Here is a 21167-nt window from a genome sequence, read left to right on the forward strand (position 1 = left end):
ACATATAGGTCACATACTAAGGTCTACGGTTCCTTAGTGCCGTCAAAAATTTAAGCTTCTAAGTTAATAGAGTCAACAGATAAGGTCATACATATCACATAGTATTATACTCACGAACTCACCCATCAAAACTTATAAATAAACTACCTGTATATATGTAGGGCCTGGGGATCTAGTGGTAAAGCGCGTGCCAGGAACAAGAGGGTCGCGGGATCGAATCTTTTCAGTTGACGTTTTAACCTAGCCTTCACCTCTCAACGATGTAACGAGTTGTCAGAAACAACACGAGGTTGGAACTATTATTTTTATCCATAAACATACTTAAATTTGTACGGAACTAATATATATTGGGGTAGCAAGCCGGCCGTAATCCCGGCCGCACATCCTCTTTCGATATATATATATCGAAAGAGGATGTGCGGCCGGGATTACGGCCGGCTTGCTACCCCAACGTCACTAACGCATGGCAGTTCATTTTATGCCAGCCTTCCAGTTGAAAGTTCCTACCTCCGTTCCTTAACTAACTGATGACATTGAAAGGGGTTAGTACGAGAGCAATACTATCTATAATCTGCAGTAGAGGGGCTGTACCGTTGTGCTGCTGTCCAATATTCTCATCAAGCTATGTGTAGTATCGCAATCCCTATATATACATATCCCTCGAACAGTGACAGTAGATAGAGTGATTGCGATACTACACATAAGTTGATGAGAATATTGGACAGCAGCACAACGGTACAGCCCCTCTACTGCAGATTATAGATAGTATTGCTCTCGTACTAACCCCTTTCAATGTCATCAGTTAGTTAAGGAACGGAGGTAGGAACTTTCAACTGGAAGGCTGGCATAAAATGAACTGCCATGCTTTAGTGACGTTAGGGTAGCGAGCCATCCGTAAACCTCGCCGCACGTCCTCTTTCGATTGAGACCGACCGGTCATTAACCTGTTAACGTCGTTTGGCGACGTTCGCATAGGCTGTTGATGTGGAGCAGCCTGTCGTCGTTTCTCTGCGACGTGTATCAACACTATTACACTACGCAGCTACATAGGCACTGCGTTGCAAAGCACGAAAGTTGTGTCTCAGACCCAGAATAGCTTGCTCGAGACACTGCCATTCCTAATAACTGAGTCTCGCTATCCATAACTCGTGATGCGTGTCCAGTGCTCTTTCTTGTGTTCACTGAAGGACAATCCTCACAGGCTATAAAATAGTACACTACCCCAAGAGTTGTCGCCGTTAGTTGGAAGGTAAGTCCATCCATGGCCGCCAGGTACCTGACAGATGAGAACGAATCAATAACGAACGTTTAAACTTAACGTGACTGACGAAGCATGCAGTGCTGCGTTACAATATCTCCATCATGCGCTGGATCACTGAAACTACGTTTTTAATCCATTCTTTGTACCTGCAGCTCGACATTTATTAGTTAAAATTTTACTTAATATACATGACTGTGACTGTGTGATGCCTACGAATAAGGATAAATTATTTAACAATTCGATGTGGAGCAAGCAAATAAAATTTTATACTCGAAGAATTTAGGACAAGTCATTGTTCTTGAGATCGTAGTGAATCGCACTGGCACGGAAGCGCTAAAGAAGACTCTAGGATGCTGAATGAAGGACAAATTTTTCCACAGGCTGTAATCTTTATTAAGACCTCTTCTTAGTTACACAACTAGTTTCAGCGTAAAAAGCCAGTTCCTAGTATTTACCTGGCGCAAGGTCTCATACATGAAACTGGCAGAAAACTCATTTGACGTGTTACCATTCTTGTTGGTTTACTAACAGTCTGTGCACTCAGTGTGTCACAATTATCCCCACTCATGACAGGAGAAATCAGGCGCATCATCCAGTCCCTAAAGAGCAACACAGCACTAGGCAAAAACGCAATAACTGTTGAACTCTAAAGGCATGTAGGTGAAAAAGAAATCAAAAAGTTACTCGTAAAAGAGATCCTACATAAGATTTGGTAAGTAGAACAACTGTCGTGTGGTTGTACATCAGCCCTGATACAGCCTCTTTACAAAAATGGTGGCAAATCTGGCTTGGACAACTTCCGTGGCATCTCACACTTCTTGAAAACATAGAAGATTCACTTAAAAGTACTTTAGGTCCTGACAGAGAAACAACTTGACTCATTACTTGGAGAATAACGGGGATTTAGGAAAACGCACCCAAGTTCAGAGCAGTCAGTTCCTTCAAATCTGAAGCGTTGCTGCACACATAGCAAAACCATCTACTAGTTCTGATGTTTCTTCTCCTAATCTAATTACCACAGGCCGGCCGGAGTGGCCGAGTGGTTCTAGGAGCTACAGTCTGGACCGCGCGACCGCTACGGTCGCAGGTTCGAATCCTGCCTCGGGCATGGATGTGTGTGATGTCCTTAAGTTAGTTAGGTTTAAGTAGTTGTAAGTTCTAGGGGACTGATGACCTCAGAAGTTAAGTCCCATAGTGCTCAGAGCCATTTGAACCATTTAATTCCCACACCATCGGCTGACTGAATTCGACATTACATTACCCTTGTTTTATTTTTGTTGGCGTTCGTCTTATCTTAAGATATAAGTTAAAGAAAGTTACCCTGTGAAAAAAAAACGTGTTTAACTGATGGCAGGAAATGTTTCTTACGACTACAATCCTTGTGAATAAGATCACGTGCTTAAAAACCTGCTACAAATCACAGAAAAGATTTTTTTTCTCTGCGCCCTCCTTCTGCAGTACATTTTTGACAGTATCTAAACACGGAATCAGTTTCATGGAAACGAGTTGTTAACAGTCTTCTCGTAGTTCCTTCCGTAGTTCCTTCCAGTTATTCAGCACATATTTTATATAGTCCTATTAACTACATCCTCAATTATTATACTTTCGCTACTGAGCGAGGTGGCGCAGTGGTTAGCACACTGGACTCGCATTCGGGAGGACGGCGGTTCAATCCCGTCTCCGGCCATCCTGATTTAGGTTTTCCGTGATTTCCCTAAATCGCTTCAGGCACATGCCGGGATGGTTCCTTTGAAAGGGCACGGCCGATTTCCTTCCCCATCCTTCCCTCACCCGAGCTTGCGCTCCGTCTCTAATGACCTCGTTGTCGACGGGACGTTAAACACTAATCTCCTCCTCCTCCTATACTTCGCTGTAATCTTGTTTTAGACATGGTTTTCTTTTTGAGTCTGAGATTAATCATGAATAAATCTCTATTGTGCAGCGTCATCGCTTGCTAGTCATTAACGGGAAAGAAATTTATCTTAGGGTTGGCTGTCAAGCTTTTTCTACATTTGTTGTGAGGCTACTTATACACGGACGGAGGGGGGTCGAATGGCAATTGCGGTCGGTCGCTCCACACGATTCACAGCGACACAATTTATTCAAACTGTTTATTGAACTGAGGACAACACTATTATTTGGAAAATATGTAACTTTGTGAAAGTTGAGTTCTTGCTCTTCATCTAGCAATTCGCTTCTATGTGTTGCTGTTACTTCTAGTAGTTGTTTTCCTTCGTCGACACAATTGCAACAGCACATATTATTTTTTTATTTTGAAACCAGTGCAATTTTGTGTCACTGAAGAGTATCCATCATCATCTATGCATCATCTCTCATTGAAAAAGCTGTTGAGATTGCCTATCCATCATCCCACAGTTATTATAAATCTTGCTGATACAGCGAACAATGTCGTGTCGACAATTCGTGTGCAGCAGCTAAGCAATAAGCAACTATTCGGACTTCAGTACCATGCTATTGCTTTCTTTCTAAGATTATAAAGCGTTTAATTGTTCTTCTAAACATGGCTTCACTAATAAGCTTTCCCTCTTGCCTTACTCGCCTAATCCGAACTTATTCAATCACCAGTTTTCTCCTCCGATTGCGAAAACATTCTGTTGACACCCACCTACATAGGGAGAAATGATCATATCGATAAAATAAGAGAAATCAGGGCTCGCACAGATAAATTTAAGTGCTCGTTTTTCCCGCGTGCCGTTCGAGAGTGGAACGGTAGAGAGACAGCATGAAGGTGGTTCATTGAACCCTCTGCCAGACACTTTACTGTGAATAGCAGAGTAATCACGTAGATGTAGATGTATGTTCATTCTCTAATTGCAACATCGTTGACGGGACGTTAAAGCCTAATCTTCATTTTCCTTCTGTACGTGGGCCCATTCTCACCGAGGTTTGACGTTGAATCATGTACACATCGCTAGCGTAAGTGAAGCGCGAGCTGAATGATCTGCCTTAATTCACGATCTTAGGTTCCTCATTGTAGAATAAGTCGTGTATTGTCATGAAATACTCGATAAATGCCAGCCTATGAATGTCAGTATATAGGGATCCATTCCCAATCGGAGCTAGTACTTTTTGACTTAATATGACGTTCACTTTGCCCATTACTTGTGCGTGTGAGAAATTAAAGGCGACCCGATAATCATCTGTGTAAGTCGGATCCAAGAAAATCGGTTACGGGAGCTGCAAGTAGAGCACGTAAGGCCGTAACAAAATTATTTGTGAAAGGACGAAAGTACGTTTCAATATGTGTTCCAGAAATGACGAGAGTACGTTTCAATACGTGATTCAGAAAGTGGCTCCTCATATTACGAAGCAGAATACTCACCTCACAAATGCTATATCTGCAAAAGAGAGACTTATTACCATAAAATCATGATTTCTTGCAAGAGGAGAAAGGTATTCTAGTTTACAGTGTGGCACTCGAATAACGCAGTGTACTTTGACGAAAATAATACCAGAACCGCGTGAAGCTATTTATAAAGCACTGAAGGATGTGTATCTGAAGGCAAATAAATGTTTAGTATACGCTGTAACCATTAAGAAATAATTTTATTCCTACAAACGTTCTAGATTTTCTCCTTTACATTCTCGGGGGGTACATTCTGTCAGCATTTCACGCTAATGCCCGCCTCAATTCGTTTTGTTTTTGTATTCGGGATGCCGCAAGTTATACAGTGCCCAATCTGCTTCGTACATTTCTATCAGTTTCGTTGTATATGCGACGCAGCATGTAAACTTCGAAGCCATGTTGATAAACATTAAATGTCGGACAGCTGCAGTGATGCTAGCGCTCCAAATGGTTACATTTATCCATGCAGTAAACAGAGGACGAACGCCTTCTTTGATCAAATCTAAGGTGAGGAGTTAGATTTGATCGAAGAAAATTCGACCGAGGCCTAACTTTGACAAAGTTCCTTATTACACTATCGAATTTTATGCGACAAAGAAACTTCGTCAAAGAAAATTTGACAGTGTAATATCGGTCTCAATAAAGCTTTACATTCAAGTTGAAGACCGCTTTGTTTTTGTCGCCTGGACAGTGGCTGCTACCTCACAACTGAACACAACGTAAGCTTACTCAACAATTCGTCTGATACGACTTACGTAAGGTAACAAGAACGCTAAGGAACAAATAACTAAGAAATTCTTATGCTTTATTAAACTAGCTATAACAAAATCAGTCCTGTATTGTACACAACTCTTAGTACTTTGTATTTCCCTGGAGGAGTTTAAATACCGAACGCCATGACCACAAAAAGATGATGTGGAGAGATCCCTGTAATGTCTGAGATGTGCTGTTACTGCAGTCTGGCAGAAAGAATAACATAACGCTGAGGACTTTTTTGAAATAGTAAGTTCGTACGTTCAGCGTTGTGCAAGCTTAATTGTTCCTGGCAGCGGGAAGCTTCTTCGCCCTCTTAAGCGTACCGCCAAGCCACGCGCATCATAAGGGCTCCTCCCTGTTTCCCTCACTACCTCACCCCCCACTGGAAGCTTCTCTCGTCTGCTGATGCACGGCGGCGCTCTTCCGCGGGCACGTAACTCGAAGAGTTTGTAACAGCTGAAAGGAGTCGGCGGGGCTGTGGAATAATGGTGCTCACTCATCACTGACTGTTGCCAAAACTTTTAATGATCATCTCCAAGCCCTCTCACCGGTCCCCTCCGTAAATATTTGTGCCACGAACAGCTACAATCTTATAATCCCGCTTAGTGCTTGCTCCAAACTCTAATGCCACTCGAAAGGATGTTCTCCTAGCCATTGCTGCAGGTCGCCTGCGCTTCAGACGGGCTGGCAAATAATGTTTCTCACCGTAAATACAGATCTGTCTACGTATCCAAGACGAATTTCCGTCCCAGACCAATAAATAACAATAGCCTTAAGACTGGTATTTTTAGTATATTGCTCTTAAATTCGATAAAGTACTCCATTGCAAGAAATAATCACAAAACGGGTGACCTAGTGCGGACAATGGAGATAAACACTTTTGGGCGTGACGTCTGTAGAGCTACGCACATAAAGTCGGGTAGAGAAAGTTTATGCGAGCGACTGGGCTAGTTACCGAAGCTAACCGTGCATAAAGAATGTGCGGTGGGAGGGAGGCAGCACACACATCGTGTGATCACTAAAGACAGTGAAATGTCGAGAAAATATTATTAAATATAGCGAATGGAGAAATAATTTTCAAAGAAAATGGTATAAAAAGGTGGCAGCGTTCAAACAATGAAATAACTCTCGTATATTCTCTTGTAGTTATCCATGCTTTACAATAAACTTTTTACCTCTTTTGCAAAATAAAGTGTATATCACTTGCCCGTAAAGTAAGAGAAATTTTGATACTATATAAATATTTGTGGAAGATTTTGAATCGATGCTGTTTTACACATATTTATTCTCCCGATATATAATGTACACTGAGGCGACAAAAGCCAACCGGCCGGTGTGGCCGTGCGGTTCTAGGCGCTTCAGTCTGGAACCGCGTGACCGCTACGGTCGCAGGTTCGAATCCTGCCTCGGGCATGGATGTGTGTGGTTAGGTTAGTTAGGTTTAAGTAGTTATAAGTTCTAGGGGACTGATGACCACAGATGTTAAGTCCCATAGTGCTCAGAGCCATTTGAACCATTTTTTTTGACAAAAGCCATGCAACTTGACGTGGCAGGGACTCAAGAAATAATTGGAAGTCCCCTACAGAAATATTGAGTCACGCTGCCTGCATAGCCGTCCAGGATTTTGTGCACGAACTGATCTCTCGGTTATGTCCAAGAAATGTTCGATGGGATTCATGTGGCGATCTGGGTAACAAATCATTCGCTCGAAATGTCCAGAATATTCTTCAAACCAATCGCGAATAATTGTGATCCGGTGACATAGCGCATTGTCATTCATAAAAAATTTCATCATTGTTTGGGAACACGAGGTCACTACAAATGGTCTCCAAGCACCCGACCATAACAATTTTCAGTTGATGATCGGTTCAGTGGCTTGTTGTTAACTTGGGTCCATGACTTCATGGGGTCTGCGCCACACGTCAACCCTATCATCAGCTCTTACCAACAGAAATAGGTACTCATCTGACCAGGCGAGTTTACAGTTGTAATTTTGCCGCACTGTCCAAAGGGATGCGTTCGCCGAACGCCCCAGTTACTTCACACAATGTTACTTGTCTATTACCACTGACAACTCGAAGCAAACGCCGCTGCTCTCGGTCGTTAAGAGAAGGCCTTCGGCCACTGCGTTGTCCGTGGTGAGAGGTAATGCCCGAAATTTGGTATTCTTGGCACACCCGTGATACTGTGGGTCTCGGAATATTTAATTTCGTAACTATTTCCGAAGTGGAATGTCCCAAGCAACCAGCTCCAACTATCATTCCGCGTTCAAAGTCTGTTAAATCCTGTCGTGCGGCCATAACCACGTGGAAAACCATTTCGCATAAATCACCTGGGTACAAATGACAGCTTCGCCAGTGCACTGCCCTTTTATACCTTGTGTACACGACACTACCGCTATCTTTATATGTGCATATCGCTACCCCATGACTTGTGTCACATCAGTGTAAAGCTTTCCTCAGTCCAAAGGTTGACTTGAACACGGCAATATATCACAAGTAAAATAAAACTAAAGGAGTATAGTCGGACGTTTCGTTTGACGTAACAGCTCGATAATAAACTCAACAGGTGTATCTAACTGGTACGTTGAACTGATTCGTGGGAGCCATAGTTGCTCTTGTGGAGAGCGTATAATTTGGGCCAGGTAACAGATAAAGGCAGGAAATTTTCTACACTCTAGTTCGCTCCATACTGCTCTTAAGTCGAATCAGTGCGTTGTAGACTGGCGTATCAGTGCGTTGTGGAATGGAGTGTTTTTTTGGAAAATTAACCGCCGGTCGAGGCATGGTAGTTACTATAAGATCCCTCCTCGGTGACGGAAACAGAATTACAACTGGATCCCGGCTCCTATCTCCACGCCGACCATAGTTACTAGATAGGCGAAGTTGGCATTCCTGGTATTCTGGGGAGCTCCACGGAAACATCTGACTCTCAATGTCCTTCAGCGAGTTGATAAAAATGCTGCATACGTAGCTCGCGTCGTGTATGCATAGACTACTAGGGCTGCCATTGTATGAGGTCCCCACATGATGGATTCACGTGTGGTTCGAATGTGCTCTTGACAAGCTCTGTGTACTTTCAGTCAGAAGCACTTGCGCGTCTATATTAACAAATGGCTCTCTTCCTCTCCTCTGCCAGGAAAATCAACAACAGGAATCGCGGTAGGAGGGACACGTGGCGTGACGTGCTGGAGCGCCTTCACTCCTGATGCGGCAGACGAGGTGATTTTTTGAAAGACGTCAGCACCATCCCTGTCGCCTCCAGTGCCCCTAGTCTCTGTACAGCCAGGACGGCTAAGGTTTCCAGCAATGTTTGCATACGACTAGCGTCATGCCCTGGGCCGATGTCAAACACAGCAGTAACGCTGTGGCTTTCTTGGTTCGCATGATGCTGTGAGAGAAGTCTGACCAACTGGAATAAAAGGGAAAGAAAAGTAAGGTAGAGAGGTTAAATTTCAACATCCTGTTGACGTAGGGGTTATTAAAGACGCGCACACACACACACACACACACACACACACACAAACGCGCGCGCTCTGATTGAAGGAAGACGTGGCGGGAAATCCGTTTTGGTCATGTTTAAGGAATCACCCAAGAATTCCCCTCAAGTGACGCAGGGAAACCGCGGAAAGTCAAAATTATGACGGCCGAACGGAAACACGTCGCTCCCGAATAAGAGTCCTGTTTTACAAGCTCTGAACCACCTCGCTCGAGGTAAATGAAGTTACCAATCTGACTATGTTCTCCTTCAGTGTGCCCTCGGACTTTTACATCAGTAGTCCTCCGACGGATGTGTGATACATATTTTAAAGATAGACTGTGCACTTCAACGCAACATCTTTCTCACAAGTGCTTTTACAGTAATAATTTCTCAACCGAATTTGCAAATATTTCGTTTAGCAAAATATGGCCAAAAAAGTAACCATACATTTAAAAGCCGTGAATACCGGTGTGTTCATTTTTCGACAGCTTCGTAGAAAGAGGTGCTGCAAACGCTATGGTGTGGGAGGGCACAAGCTAAATGTCGCCTTCCGGAATGACGTCTGTTTCCGAGTTTCGTTATCGTTTCTTTTCAGCTGTTCTAGAGTCACGAGCGGAAGTAACATTCGTAAACGTAAACTAGACGAGGGCAAATGTTTGCAATTCAATACGTAATTTACTGTTCTGTGCGCCCTGCTTTCGGTGAATTAGTACTGAGGAAGGAATCGATCGATGCCCAAAGGGGGTGGGGGGTGGGGGGGGGGGTTAGCTGAAGTATTGAAATTGCGAGACGAATGGGCAATATAAACTTTTTCTCGTTTTCTATAGAGCCGGCACCACCCTCTTATTTCTGTTTTAAGGGAGATTTTCCTCCAGAAAAGGAGGGGAGGTGGCCCTAAAAAGGGACGTAAAGCCGGGCTATCGCCTTCCGTAATGTTAAAAGGAGCAGTGAGGATAAAACAGAATGACACGTGTTACCATTGTATCTTATGTGGCGCCCTTTTTTCCGTTCCCAATTTTGGCGGAATTGCGAAGATTTTATTTCGCTGCGGAACATGGCTGGGATTTCTCTGCGACCAGCGAAAGTGGATAATCTGAATAATGCCCGCCTGCTGGCTGCTTTAGGTTGAATTAAGTTCAGTAGTTTGGAGCGACATGGAGTCTGTTTCTGCTAGGCTGCCAGGGGGCTCCTTTTGTTAACGGTGCTTCTGCTTTACCCCGTATTGACGAGCCGGGGACGCGTGTAGCGGCGTGCAGAATGCCTCTGCCGTGCTGCGCTGGAGAAAAGGCCGCAACACATCTTTGTCTCTGGCTGGCTGTCATCGCGGACAAGCTATTAACTGAATGGCGGCTATTCAGTAGCTAACGACTTGTTTTATCTGAGCATGCGTATAAATAGTAGGCGCATTTAGCGAGGAGACGTTGATGCAAATTGCTTGCGATGAAAAGAAATTGCAATTCAGATATTTATGTGCCAGGGACTGTCTCCTCGAGTGTCGCGAATGGGGCCTGTTTCATAACCCAACAAGTTGTAGAATATGAAAAGTGATATTTATAGTCAGTCAAGGAGAGCTTTCTGCTAATTTCTTTACATCACATATAAAATATCTCTGAAGTCATGTTCCGCAGGGGCTGTCGTACATTACAACGTTCAAAAAATGAGTATTGCTGGACTTCTATGCATTTTAACCTGAATTTCACCGAAAGCCATAGTCACATAATTTGTTCCCTGCCGGTGCTTTTTTTCCTGGTCAGGACACCATGTTGAATTGCTATGTTTCTGTAGCCGGACGGATACCGCAATACCGCAGTGCTGTAACTAAATCACTTGGGAGGTTGAAAGTCATTTCACATTGTGACATAAGAAACATCATTACCTTGCCACTTCACAGCTGTATTTACGTCCGGTTGTTACACAGCTTTTCCCTTTTCTTTTTAGTAGTTGCAACAAGACAATGCATAGTGTTGGTGCATAAGTTCATAGCGTTTTTCCGTAAGTGTAATAAACGCAACAGGCACTCATAACAGAGACTTTAGACGTCAATAAATATTCTCCTTCATTCTTTACAACAAGCTGCCAACTCTGATGTAACTTTCCGATTCCACGACTGTGGAAATCATGCGCTTTTGAAGCGAAGAACTCGGCGAGTCTTGTTCGGGACGCATTTTCATCCACAAAGGAAGTTCGTTGAAGGTTGTTTGATAGAGAGCGGAAAAGGTGAAAATCTGGGGGCGCAAGATCAAGTGAATACGATGGGAGCGGAATGACCTCCCAGCCGAGCTCCTGTAGGGCCTACAGTGTTTCTTTTTGTCAGTCTAACAGATGAGAGAGGGCGTTATCGTGGAGTAGCATAGATTCACGCAGTCTTCCTGATTGTTGTTCTTCGATTGCGTCTGCAAGACAAATCAAATGGCTAAAATGGCTCTGAGCACTATGGGACTTAGCATATGAGGTCATCAGTTCACTAGACTTAGAACTACTTAAACCTAACTAACCTAAGGACATCACACACATCCATGCCCGAGGCAGGATTCGAACCTGCGACCGTAGCAGTCGAGCGGTTCCGGACTGAAGCATCTAGAACTGCTTGGCCACAACGGCCGGCTCAAGACGTATCACTTATTGACATTACACCTCGGGGAAGCAATCTGTAGTACACCATACCGTCGCTGATCCACCAGATGCATAACATTAACCTTTGGGGATGAGCGCAGATCTCTGTTCGGGTAGTTGCTGCTTTGTTCTGGTCAGCCATTCCTTCTTTTCCTTATGTTACCACAAAGACACCGTTTTCCGTCACCAGTAGCGATGCGGGATAGGAATGGTCCATGTTGTTCAAGAGCCAATTGATGATGAGCAAGCAGAGACGTACGTATGGCCATCCTCTGGTTCTTGTGATTTTGGCTTAGAGCATGCCGAACCCATACACCCGATTATTGAACTTTCGCCATTGCATGCAAATGTCGCAGGATGGTGAAATGATCACAGTTCATCACATTTGCCAGTTCTCGAGTACAGTGAAGCGGATCATTGCGGATTAAAGTGTTTAAACGATCTTCATCAAAGCCTGAAGGTCTTCCTGAACGTGGAGAGTCACCAGTGTGAAAACGATCCTCCTTAAAACGAGAAAGCCATTTTCTTGCCGTACTCTGGCCAGCGTCATTAACCTCATACATGGCACCAATGTTTCTCGCTGCCTCCGCCTGCTGTCACCCCCTATTCAACTCAAACAGTAAAATATGCCGGAAACGTTCCGATTTCTCCAATTAGTATTGCATTTTCTAGCGTCCATAGCTCCACTCACAATCTACAAATGACAAAATGATAATATGAAACTCAAATAGCAACAGTGAATTACAAATAAAAAAATAGCAGTTCAGAAAATAAATCCGTAGCAACCTGAATACCAACATGCAAAACAAAATCGCTACGATACTTGTGGCGATATATGTGTATGGCTTAATGACTCAGTACGTCTCGGACCCGTATCAAATTTGGTGTGGCGTCTGATATTATATTCACCTATATGACGGGAGAGGGAGAGAAGAAACTGTAAAGGCTGTATCCCGTTTTAGGTGGAAACTGTAGGTCTTTGTAGACATTCGTAATAGGATTCCCCCCTTACACCTACTCTTCTCACTGTTCCGCCTTTGTACTTTTCGCCTTGTACTTGTTCGCAAAGTATCCAGTCATATGGAAAAGATATGAAATATTCACATCCATATTTTCAAGTGACAAATTTATCCAATAAATGTTCAAATATGTGTGAAGTCTTATGGGACTGAACTGCTAAGGTCATCAGTCCCTAAGCTTACACACTACTTAAGCTAAATTATTCTAAGGACAAACACACACACCCATGCCCGAGGGAGGACTCGAACTTCCGCCGGGACCAGCCGCACAGTCCATGACTGCAGCGCCTTAGAAAAAATTTATCCAATCCCAATCATTTGTAGTAAGTTAGTTAGAGAATTTACTCGTATAATCAAATCGGTATATTTGTTTTAATTAGACTATGCGTACAGCAACACAAGGAATCTAATAGGGGGCTGTAAATCTTTCCTATCCCGAGTACCTCCGTATTTCAGTGATTATGTCACTGACTTCTGTTTCGACTACGTTGAATCGCATACACAGTATGTGTGTTTGCCTTTATTCAGTCTGTCTACTTCGGTAAGCTGCACGGTCAGCATTGTTCTGTAATATTCACACTTGTCAGCTCCAGCCCTCTTTGTAATATTAATTATAACGTTCTTCTTGAAGCCTGAGGGTATTCCGCACACCAAATGCACACCAAATGGAATAGTTTTTTCTTGACTGCGTCTCACACATCTCAGTAATTCTGAGGAAATGACGTCTACTCCAAGTGTCTTGATTGCGTTCTCCGTCAAATTCTTCGTAGTATCATATCTCAAATCTCACCTTTATCTACTTCCTCTTCATGTTTAATTACATTGTCATCCCTTTCATTTGCTTTGCACAGCCCCTCTACGTATTCCTTCCACCTTTCAGTTATCACCTCTTTGCTTAGAACTGGTTTGCCATCTGACCTCTTGATATTCATGCAGCTACTTATCTTTTCTCCACAGGTCACTTTAAAGCTCCTATACGCGGTAGTCATCCATCTCGTTGTCAAGCGTGCCTCAAAACATTCGAATTTCTCGTCTAGCCGTTCCTGCTCTGCCATTTTTGTCATTCTGTCAGTCTCACTTTTTAGATGTCTCTTTTCCCTATTGACTGCTTTATTTGCTACATTTTTATATTTTCTCGTTTCGCCAACCAAATAAAATATCTCCTGTATTTGCAAGAACTTTTACTGGACCTAACTTGTTCTCATGTTCACTAATTGTCAAGTTAAAAGCGTTTAACATATTGCATATTTCTATATCGCTAGATTTTCGAGTCGCAGATGTCCTTGGAAATAACGTAGAATCTCTTTATTCGTTCGAAGCTAAATCTGTGGTCCATTTTCATTGGTTTTCATTTGACATATTACGTAACTTAGAGTTTCTCATATTTCTTTGGCTGAGTTTATTAAGCGAGTCTCTGACCCCTTTGGATGACTGTTGGGTTGGGTTGTTTGGGGAAGGAGACCAGACAGCGAGGTCATCGGTCTCATCGGATTAGGGAAGGATGGGGAAGGAAGTCGGCCGTGCCCTTTCAAAGGAACCATCCCGGCATTTGCCTGGAGCGATTTAGGGAAATCACGGAAAACCTAAATCAGGATGGCCGGACGCGGGATTGAACCGTCGTCCTCCCGAATGCGAGTCCAGTGACTGTGACTGTGACGAGCGCTTTTGTAGTTTTTTTGTGTTATCATGGATTCTCCTGGAGATAAAAGCAATGGGGAGATTGAAATCACAGCCGACAAAGATCTAACGCCTCTCGAGTACCATCAAGGGGAGAGATGAACTCCATCTCCCCACCTAGCAGATGACTATTCCAGTAATGTCCCATGCTCTACCAATGAAACACATTCAGAAAGGTTGATACGCCAACCCTGTACGCTACCTCACAGTCTGGTGAAAATGCCTGCCATCGCCGACACTCATACAAAGTGTTTACGTGTAGAGCGCCATCCCACTAACATACATTAGTGACCACAACTACTGATATGGCTTTTAATAATATGTTACGCGACACCTCTCGATTGAGTGTTATGTTAGTCGAACGAGATAGCTCACAGACAAAAGAATACAAGCCCCGGTATAGTCATACCAGGTAAAGCTTTGTGCTCTTCAAACCAGTCTTTGAATTGACGGTTGTTCTCTCCCAGTGTTTGTACCCGCTGTGCTGATAGTCTTTCTAATGGGCGGCACAGTATGGCCACTTTTAGTTTTATAGTACTGCGTGTCTGCGAAGATGATTGTAGACAGTGAAACTTTGTTGGCATTAATCTATAAACTGGAATATGTGAGTGCAATATTTGGGCTGTTGTTAGTTAGGGTCGTAGGATTTTAACCTTGTAAAGGATTACATCGTCATTAGCTGGACGGTTGTGATTTCAGACTTTTCACACTCCGAGCTTCGGGGACGAGGAGTTCGACATCCCACCCATCAACCCACACCAGCAGCACGGCCAGCAGCAGCAACAGCAGCCGCCTCCGCAACAGCAGCAACAACAGCAGCAGCAGCAGCCGCAGCAACAACAGCAACAACAGCCGCAGCAGCAGCAGCAACAACAGCACCACATGAGCAGCTACCAGCAGCCGCACGTGAGTCTCGACAGCCCGGCACAGGGAAGTCAATGCCGCATCAAGTGGTGATATGTACTTTGTATTAAGCAGAGGCGTATAATTTCCGTTTTGGAGACAGTGAAACTATACTGCTGTGCCCAGTTTTAAGACACTGGAAATAAATGGTGTCCATAACTAAAGTTCCAGTTACAAAACGCTGTAGAAAGAGAACCACTGCTCATAGTGACGTCAAATTCGAACAACATATTACTGACACAGGGGGCGAGGGGGGGGGGGGGGGGGGAAGGTCATAGAACAAAATAAAAAATAACGAAAATTTTATCAATAAATGGCGCTGTAAGCGTCGTAGCATTAATGGGATCGACTACAAACGACAGATGAATCGCTATACGACGGCTGTGTTTTGAGTTCCACATTGCACCATTTGTTCCATTCAATGTGTGCGACTGCACAAGTTCGGCAGTCAACAGTTGTCGCATATCACGGCAAAGTCGTACCACATCGGAAGGGAAAATCGATTTTCTATTGTCCTGAGGCCGAAAACAGCATAAAAAGCAAAATGACATCGGTTTTTAATTGTCCTGGGGCCAAAAACCGCATAAACAGCAAAATTACCCGAACGAACGGCGAGGCTGTAGGGAAATAACGACTGATGATACTGTCATTTTCGGAGTGCCTTTGCAGCAGCCGCTTCGCTGGCTTACAATGTGCGTTGCAGCGCCATCTCGGACACAAATGATCCTACCCACACATCCACTTTGTTGAAGGGTTGGAATGACGTTAGTGCGCAAAAGACTCTCATAGCGTTTACCAGTGATGGTACAGGTAACAGGACATGCGGGGCTCATCTCCCCGAAAAAATACAGCCCTACGATAAACGATGCCGTCAATCCGCGCCACACAGTCCAGTTTGCACATTAAAGTGGCACTGGTTGATCTGCGTTCGGATTTTCCGTTGCCCATATTCTGCAATTCGGCGTGTTGACATGTCCTTGCAACTGAAAAAGGGATTCGTGTACAGAAGGTTCCAGGGCCATTCATTTTCCACTTCCATGCGAGCAGGCAATTCCGGATCAAAAATTTGTCTTGCCGGAAAGTCAGCTGGAAGCAACTCCTCAAGAACATGGGTGCATTTGTGTAGATAGCAAGGCTGGATATTTCGTAGGTTTTTACGCACCGTGCTCGAAGGCATGTTCAACGCTCCGGTATTTCCTCGTGCACTGCATGTCTGCAACCACCGTTCGACCCCTCCTGCAGTGCTGTGGCCACATCTTCGACAGACGTCGGATCAACTGCTTTCCTCCCTCTGCCACACTGTACTTCAAAAGAGCTGTCTTTTCGAATTAAGCAATAATTTTTTGCAGGCTCTTTTTCCATACTCTTGAGTGTACGGAACTTCTGCAGGGCAACTGGTGCACAGTCACCGTCCTCGTACAAGAGCTTTACCAGTAGCGCGCGACTGTTCATGGAGACAGTCATATTGGATGTCTCGGACCCAAAGTGGCGCGCATCTGTTGGTTTGCACCTTCTGATGCTTACAGTGCCATCGATTGATCAATTTTTTCGCAGCGTCTGTAATATGTTGTTCAAATTTGACGTCATTCTGAGCAGTGGTTCTCTTTCTACAGCGTTTTGAAACTGGACACCCTGTACATTAGGCTGATCTATTCTAGTCACTAGTAAGATTATTTCTTCAACAAAACAGCGGTCTATTTCTCTTCATAACAAACTGAAAGTGAAGTCATAATCCCTGAGCCCTGTACAGTTGCATGTGCATAAAGTCGTACGTTGTAATCTACACATACTGAGTGTGGAACCAACTGAGGTATATCAATCGTTAGTAAAATGCTCACATGCGGTGGAGCACAGTTCAAATTCCTACTCCAGTCTTCTGATTCTAGTTTACTGTCGTCGGCATAAATCCCTTCAGGCGAATGTCAGGACCATCTCTTCAGAAAAACTGCAGCGTATCTCTTGCGCCAACTTAGTCCGATCCGAGATTGTGCTTCATCTCTAATGATCTCTTTGTCATCGCAAGTTTAAACCTTAAACTTCCTTCCTTGGCCTACTGAGCACCAGAAGATGAACAGTGCGCTACTAAATTGTGGCAGGGCCACGCCAAACAGTAAACACATGCTTCAAATGCAGTAGAGTGGAAGTCATACCACGCCAAACTGATTGACGGTCGGACTTATATTCCCTTTTGTGTCTCTGAATTTATCCTGAACAACCGAGTTATGAGTTCTACTCTACATCTGTTTGCAAAGAAACCACAAGCGAATGTACGATAGCAGGAGAACGACGTTTAGAATTCGTTGCGGCCATTTCGAAGTAATTTCTCTGTCCACTAAGTCAGTCAACCTCGCACCAGAAAATGTTATGTTTAACTTTTGATACTTTCAGCATTGTTCTGGCTGCATTCTACTTGCACTAGTTTGATACTGCCTTCTCCAACGCGTGTATTATGCAGGAGAAATGAATTTCTGTGAAATCTAACTTGTATTTCAGCAGCAATGATGCAGTGCATATGTTTGCAAAGCGACCGAAATTTTTTAGTTTGTGGTTTGTAAAATAGTCATTTGTTTACCGCGAAACACTTAGGTCTCGAACGCGGGGTGTGAAAGAAGCAGCCGTCGTTAGTGCGAAGACGTTGATATACTTTGGGGACAGTTAGTGACTCATACCAATGTGACGGTGCACTTTTAACCGAAGGATATCTTACCTGTTCGACACTAACTGTATTGGTACCAGTCGAACATATGATGGTGTCAACATACGGACTTCCATCAGGATGTTGTTGGTGAACAAACAGGTGGGCATAATGTGTCAGCAAATTACTGTATACATTACACCAGAGAGGACCCATGGTAAGCCTACCAAGTTTTTTATTTCATGAAACGATATAATTCCCCAAGAGGGGAAACCAAACTGCGCTGTTATCTTCGTCTATATAAGAGCATTCAATGAAAGTAGTCCTGTGGCCATATCAATCTGTGTGTAGGTGAACGGCTTTTGAACTCCATAACGAGAAGACTGTATGGCTGCTGAGATGATGCCCTTACACTGAAATGGCAAGTGATGGCCGCCGCCCATCCATCTGTTGTTACAAGTTGGGCTAGTCGCCAACGATCTTTGTCATTTACACACGTTGACAACCACAGTAGCTCCTGGTGACATTTGTGCTCGAATTTAGGTACACGCGGTACACCGATGACATTAGGTACACGCGGTACACCGATGACACGATGGCAGGGGGAGGGGGAGGGGAGAAGATACTTAGACGAAGTGCACAATGCTGTTGAATCTTATGATCCGGTCGCAGTTAGTTTTCCAGAGATGTCATGCCTGGTTCATCATACGCCCTTCACTAAGACGACCAGTACACGAGCTAAGGTCAACACAGTAATACATCACGTCACAACATTGGCGAATGGAATGTAATCATATCGAACAAGGAGGCTAATACTCATTCACATCATTCATTCCCTTCAGTGTATAGTCTCATAATGTATGTCTCAATGAGCACTTGCGTATCCGCGAATGTATATTCCATTAAAATTATACTAATTCTTTATATCTGTACTTGATATTTAATACTCTCTCAGGATTTCATTATGTCGGTGTTTTTAGCAAAATCTCTCCCCTTTTTATATCTTTTTCAGGATAACTTTCAATCAAATTTTGCCTCTCATATTTCGATCTTCTTGTTTGTCTTTGCGTCTGCATTAGCTTCTGTGTACATATTATTTTCCTGTGTTTTTTATCACTCAGTATCAACACATAATGCAAGGACTTCCATAACAATGTTTTTTCTCGCTGCAGCGGTATTATTTCTTTCCCTTTTGCAACCTCCCCTGACATAATGAAATTATTTATGTTTTGTCATCCTCAGCTCCTCAATGGTTCACCCGCGTTCTCCACTGCACTATTCAGTCAGTTTGTTAGAGATACGTTTAGCGGAGTTTGCCATAAACATTATTTTGTTCTTACATTTTTATTATCTTTCTTTTATAACATTAACAAATTCAGCTTTTACATCCAGTAACGGGATTCCATTCTAAACCGTATGCAACATCAGATGCTTTAATACCTGCCCATGGATGATCAACCGAAGAAATATGTAATGCGGGTAGGCATTACCATGAAATATGTTACAATATCAAAGAAAGGAGCATACTGAGATAGCAGATAGTGGGTGCTCCAAGCCTGCTTTAGCGATGTTGCTTGAGATACATGTTCCTTCAGTTTACTTTCGAAGAAATACGAAGTACAGGCCAACTAAATGGAAGTGATGCACGAAAGCCGGAGACGTACATTTGTTTACAGCGCAGGTAGTCTCTGGGAGACATCTCACATTGTTAGCCGGCGGGATCTATCTGGCGGAGCTGCGCAGTTGTCACGGTGAGTGGGGGAACGGGCACGCCAGAGACCTGACAACCGCGCCGCTGCCTCTTGGATCCAATAGAGCTGATCCTCAGTCGTAATCCCAGTTTTACACTCTAATTTAAATATCAATGGGCCGCGCTCCTTGCGGGCCAACTTCGAGTAGGCGCAGTGTGTTTCATCACGCAGCTGTTCAGTAATTTCCCGCGTTGAATGGTCGATGGCGCTGTACTTGTGCCTTTTTCTTCCTACCGTGCATCACGACGTGGCATTTCTCCCTGCTTGACACGTAAGAGGATACGTATCTCGGTCGAGATACTTCTCCAGCTAGTCTTCAAATGTAAATTCTAGAGGCCATGTCAGCTGAATGAGTGTATTTATTCCAGAATGGCAGTTTTGTGTTGTGCATAACGCCTTATCCACATCAGCTATTGTGATCGCCGTACTTAAGACATATCCATGCCGAATCTGAATCAACTTTTCTCATATGGCTTCTGTCATGCAACCTATAAGCTATCGCTGACACCTTCGAAGGATGATCTACGCCTTGCGCATGTCCGTGTCTACTACGTCTACACAAACACTTTTCCATACACAGTGAGGCTGATTATAGTACGAATTATTTTCGCACCTCTTCATTTTCACGATTAGAGCGAAAGAAAAACGATCTAGTGACGAATAATGAAAACATTATAGTGATGAAACCCAGCTTCAAATAAAATCGCTAATCCTGAAAAAACAGTGTTACGGGTCTACACTGTGTCATACATGAAAGAGTACGAATGACTTCGTAAGTAAAGCTGACGTGGATATTTTGGCTGGTCCAACAATTTTTCCCAGTTTATACATGTAACAGAAAAGCAGTTGAAACAACTGGACTCAGGATGCAAAAGACGAAGGTTTTTTGGGGTAGTAAAAGTGTTGTTTCAGAACTAACAATTACATAAGAATAATATATATATGGAGAAATAATTAACATGTCTAAATGATCGTAATATAGTATTTTCTAATAATGCCTCTGAAAATGATTCCTTGCTTGAAATTTGACTAGTTGACGACAGCTGTGATTAGCAGATGACAGCAAACTCGAGTAAAATGGAGTACACATTCCTACCCAGGCTTCAACCATTCATCAATCGTTGCAGTAAAGCGAGTCGTCTGATGAATTTTCCAACGCAGTATTGGCCCGGTGTTGAAACTACGGAGTGGCCCATTTACGACACTTTTCCAGACGGTTGCTCGCTCCCATTAAGTAATTCTATCCGAAATGAAATTTTAGCCGGTTGTCTCCAGTTACAGTACTATGCGCGCGACATCCGAAACGACTTAGAACAAAGGCCGTAGCAACCATCCAGAGAGTAGCTGAAATGGCCTGTAAAACAGATGCTGCTCCCCTTCGAATCACGAAGCGCTTCCTGCAGCCTATTCTACAGGAAGCATAGATGTCCATTTCTGGCCTATTGCTAACAGCAAGTTTAGTGAAGAGTGACAAGTACCAGTGACTACAACGTATACTTAACAGAACTTGTCAAGACCACGAAAGCAGCTTAATATGAGCAAAATTTAGCTAACGTATTCCTGCGCGATACCCTTTCTTCCAGGAGTACTAGTCCATCAGTGTATGCAGGAGTGCTTCCATGAAGTATGGTTAGTAGGCAGAACAAATATTACGAGGGCGGATGATGAGTTGCGCCCGGATGGCTCAGTCGCGTAAAAGCAGTGC

The 21167-nt window shown here is 43.6% G+C and overlaps 1 protein-coding gene across 5 annotated transcripts in view; it reads left to right on the forward strand.

Annotated features, from left to right (window-relative positions):
- Window positions 1-21167, forward strand: part of LOC126251534 (thymocyte selection-associated high mobility group box protein TOX-like) — a 488002-nt gene that overhangs the window by 401841 nt on the left and 64994 nt on the right. For all 5 annotated transcript variants that reach the window (XM_049952058.1, XM_049952043.1, XM_049952074.1 and 2 more), the window contains one exon: window positions 14873-15079. In XM_049952058.1, coding sequence (XP_049808015.1) covers window positions 14873-15079 — 207 coding nt within the window. The remainder of the gene's footprint in view (window positions 1-14872; window positions 15080-21167) is intronic.

The sequence above is a fragment of the Schistocerca nitens genome, chromosome 1, assembly GCF_023898315.1.
Source record: "Schistocerca nitens isolate TAMUIC-IGC-003100 chromosome 1, iqSchNite1.1, whole genome shotgun sequence".
Taxonomy (NCBI): domain Eukaryota; kingdom Metazoa; phylum Arthropoda; class Insecta; order Orthoptera; family Acrididae; genus Schistocerca; species Schistocerca nitens.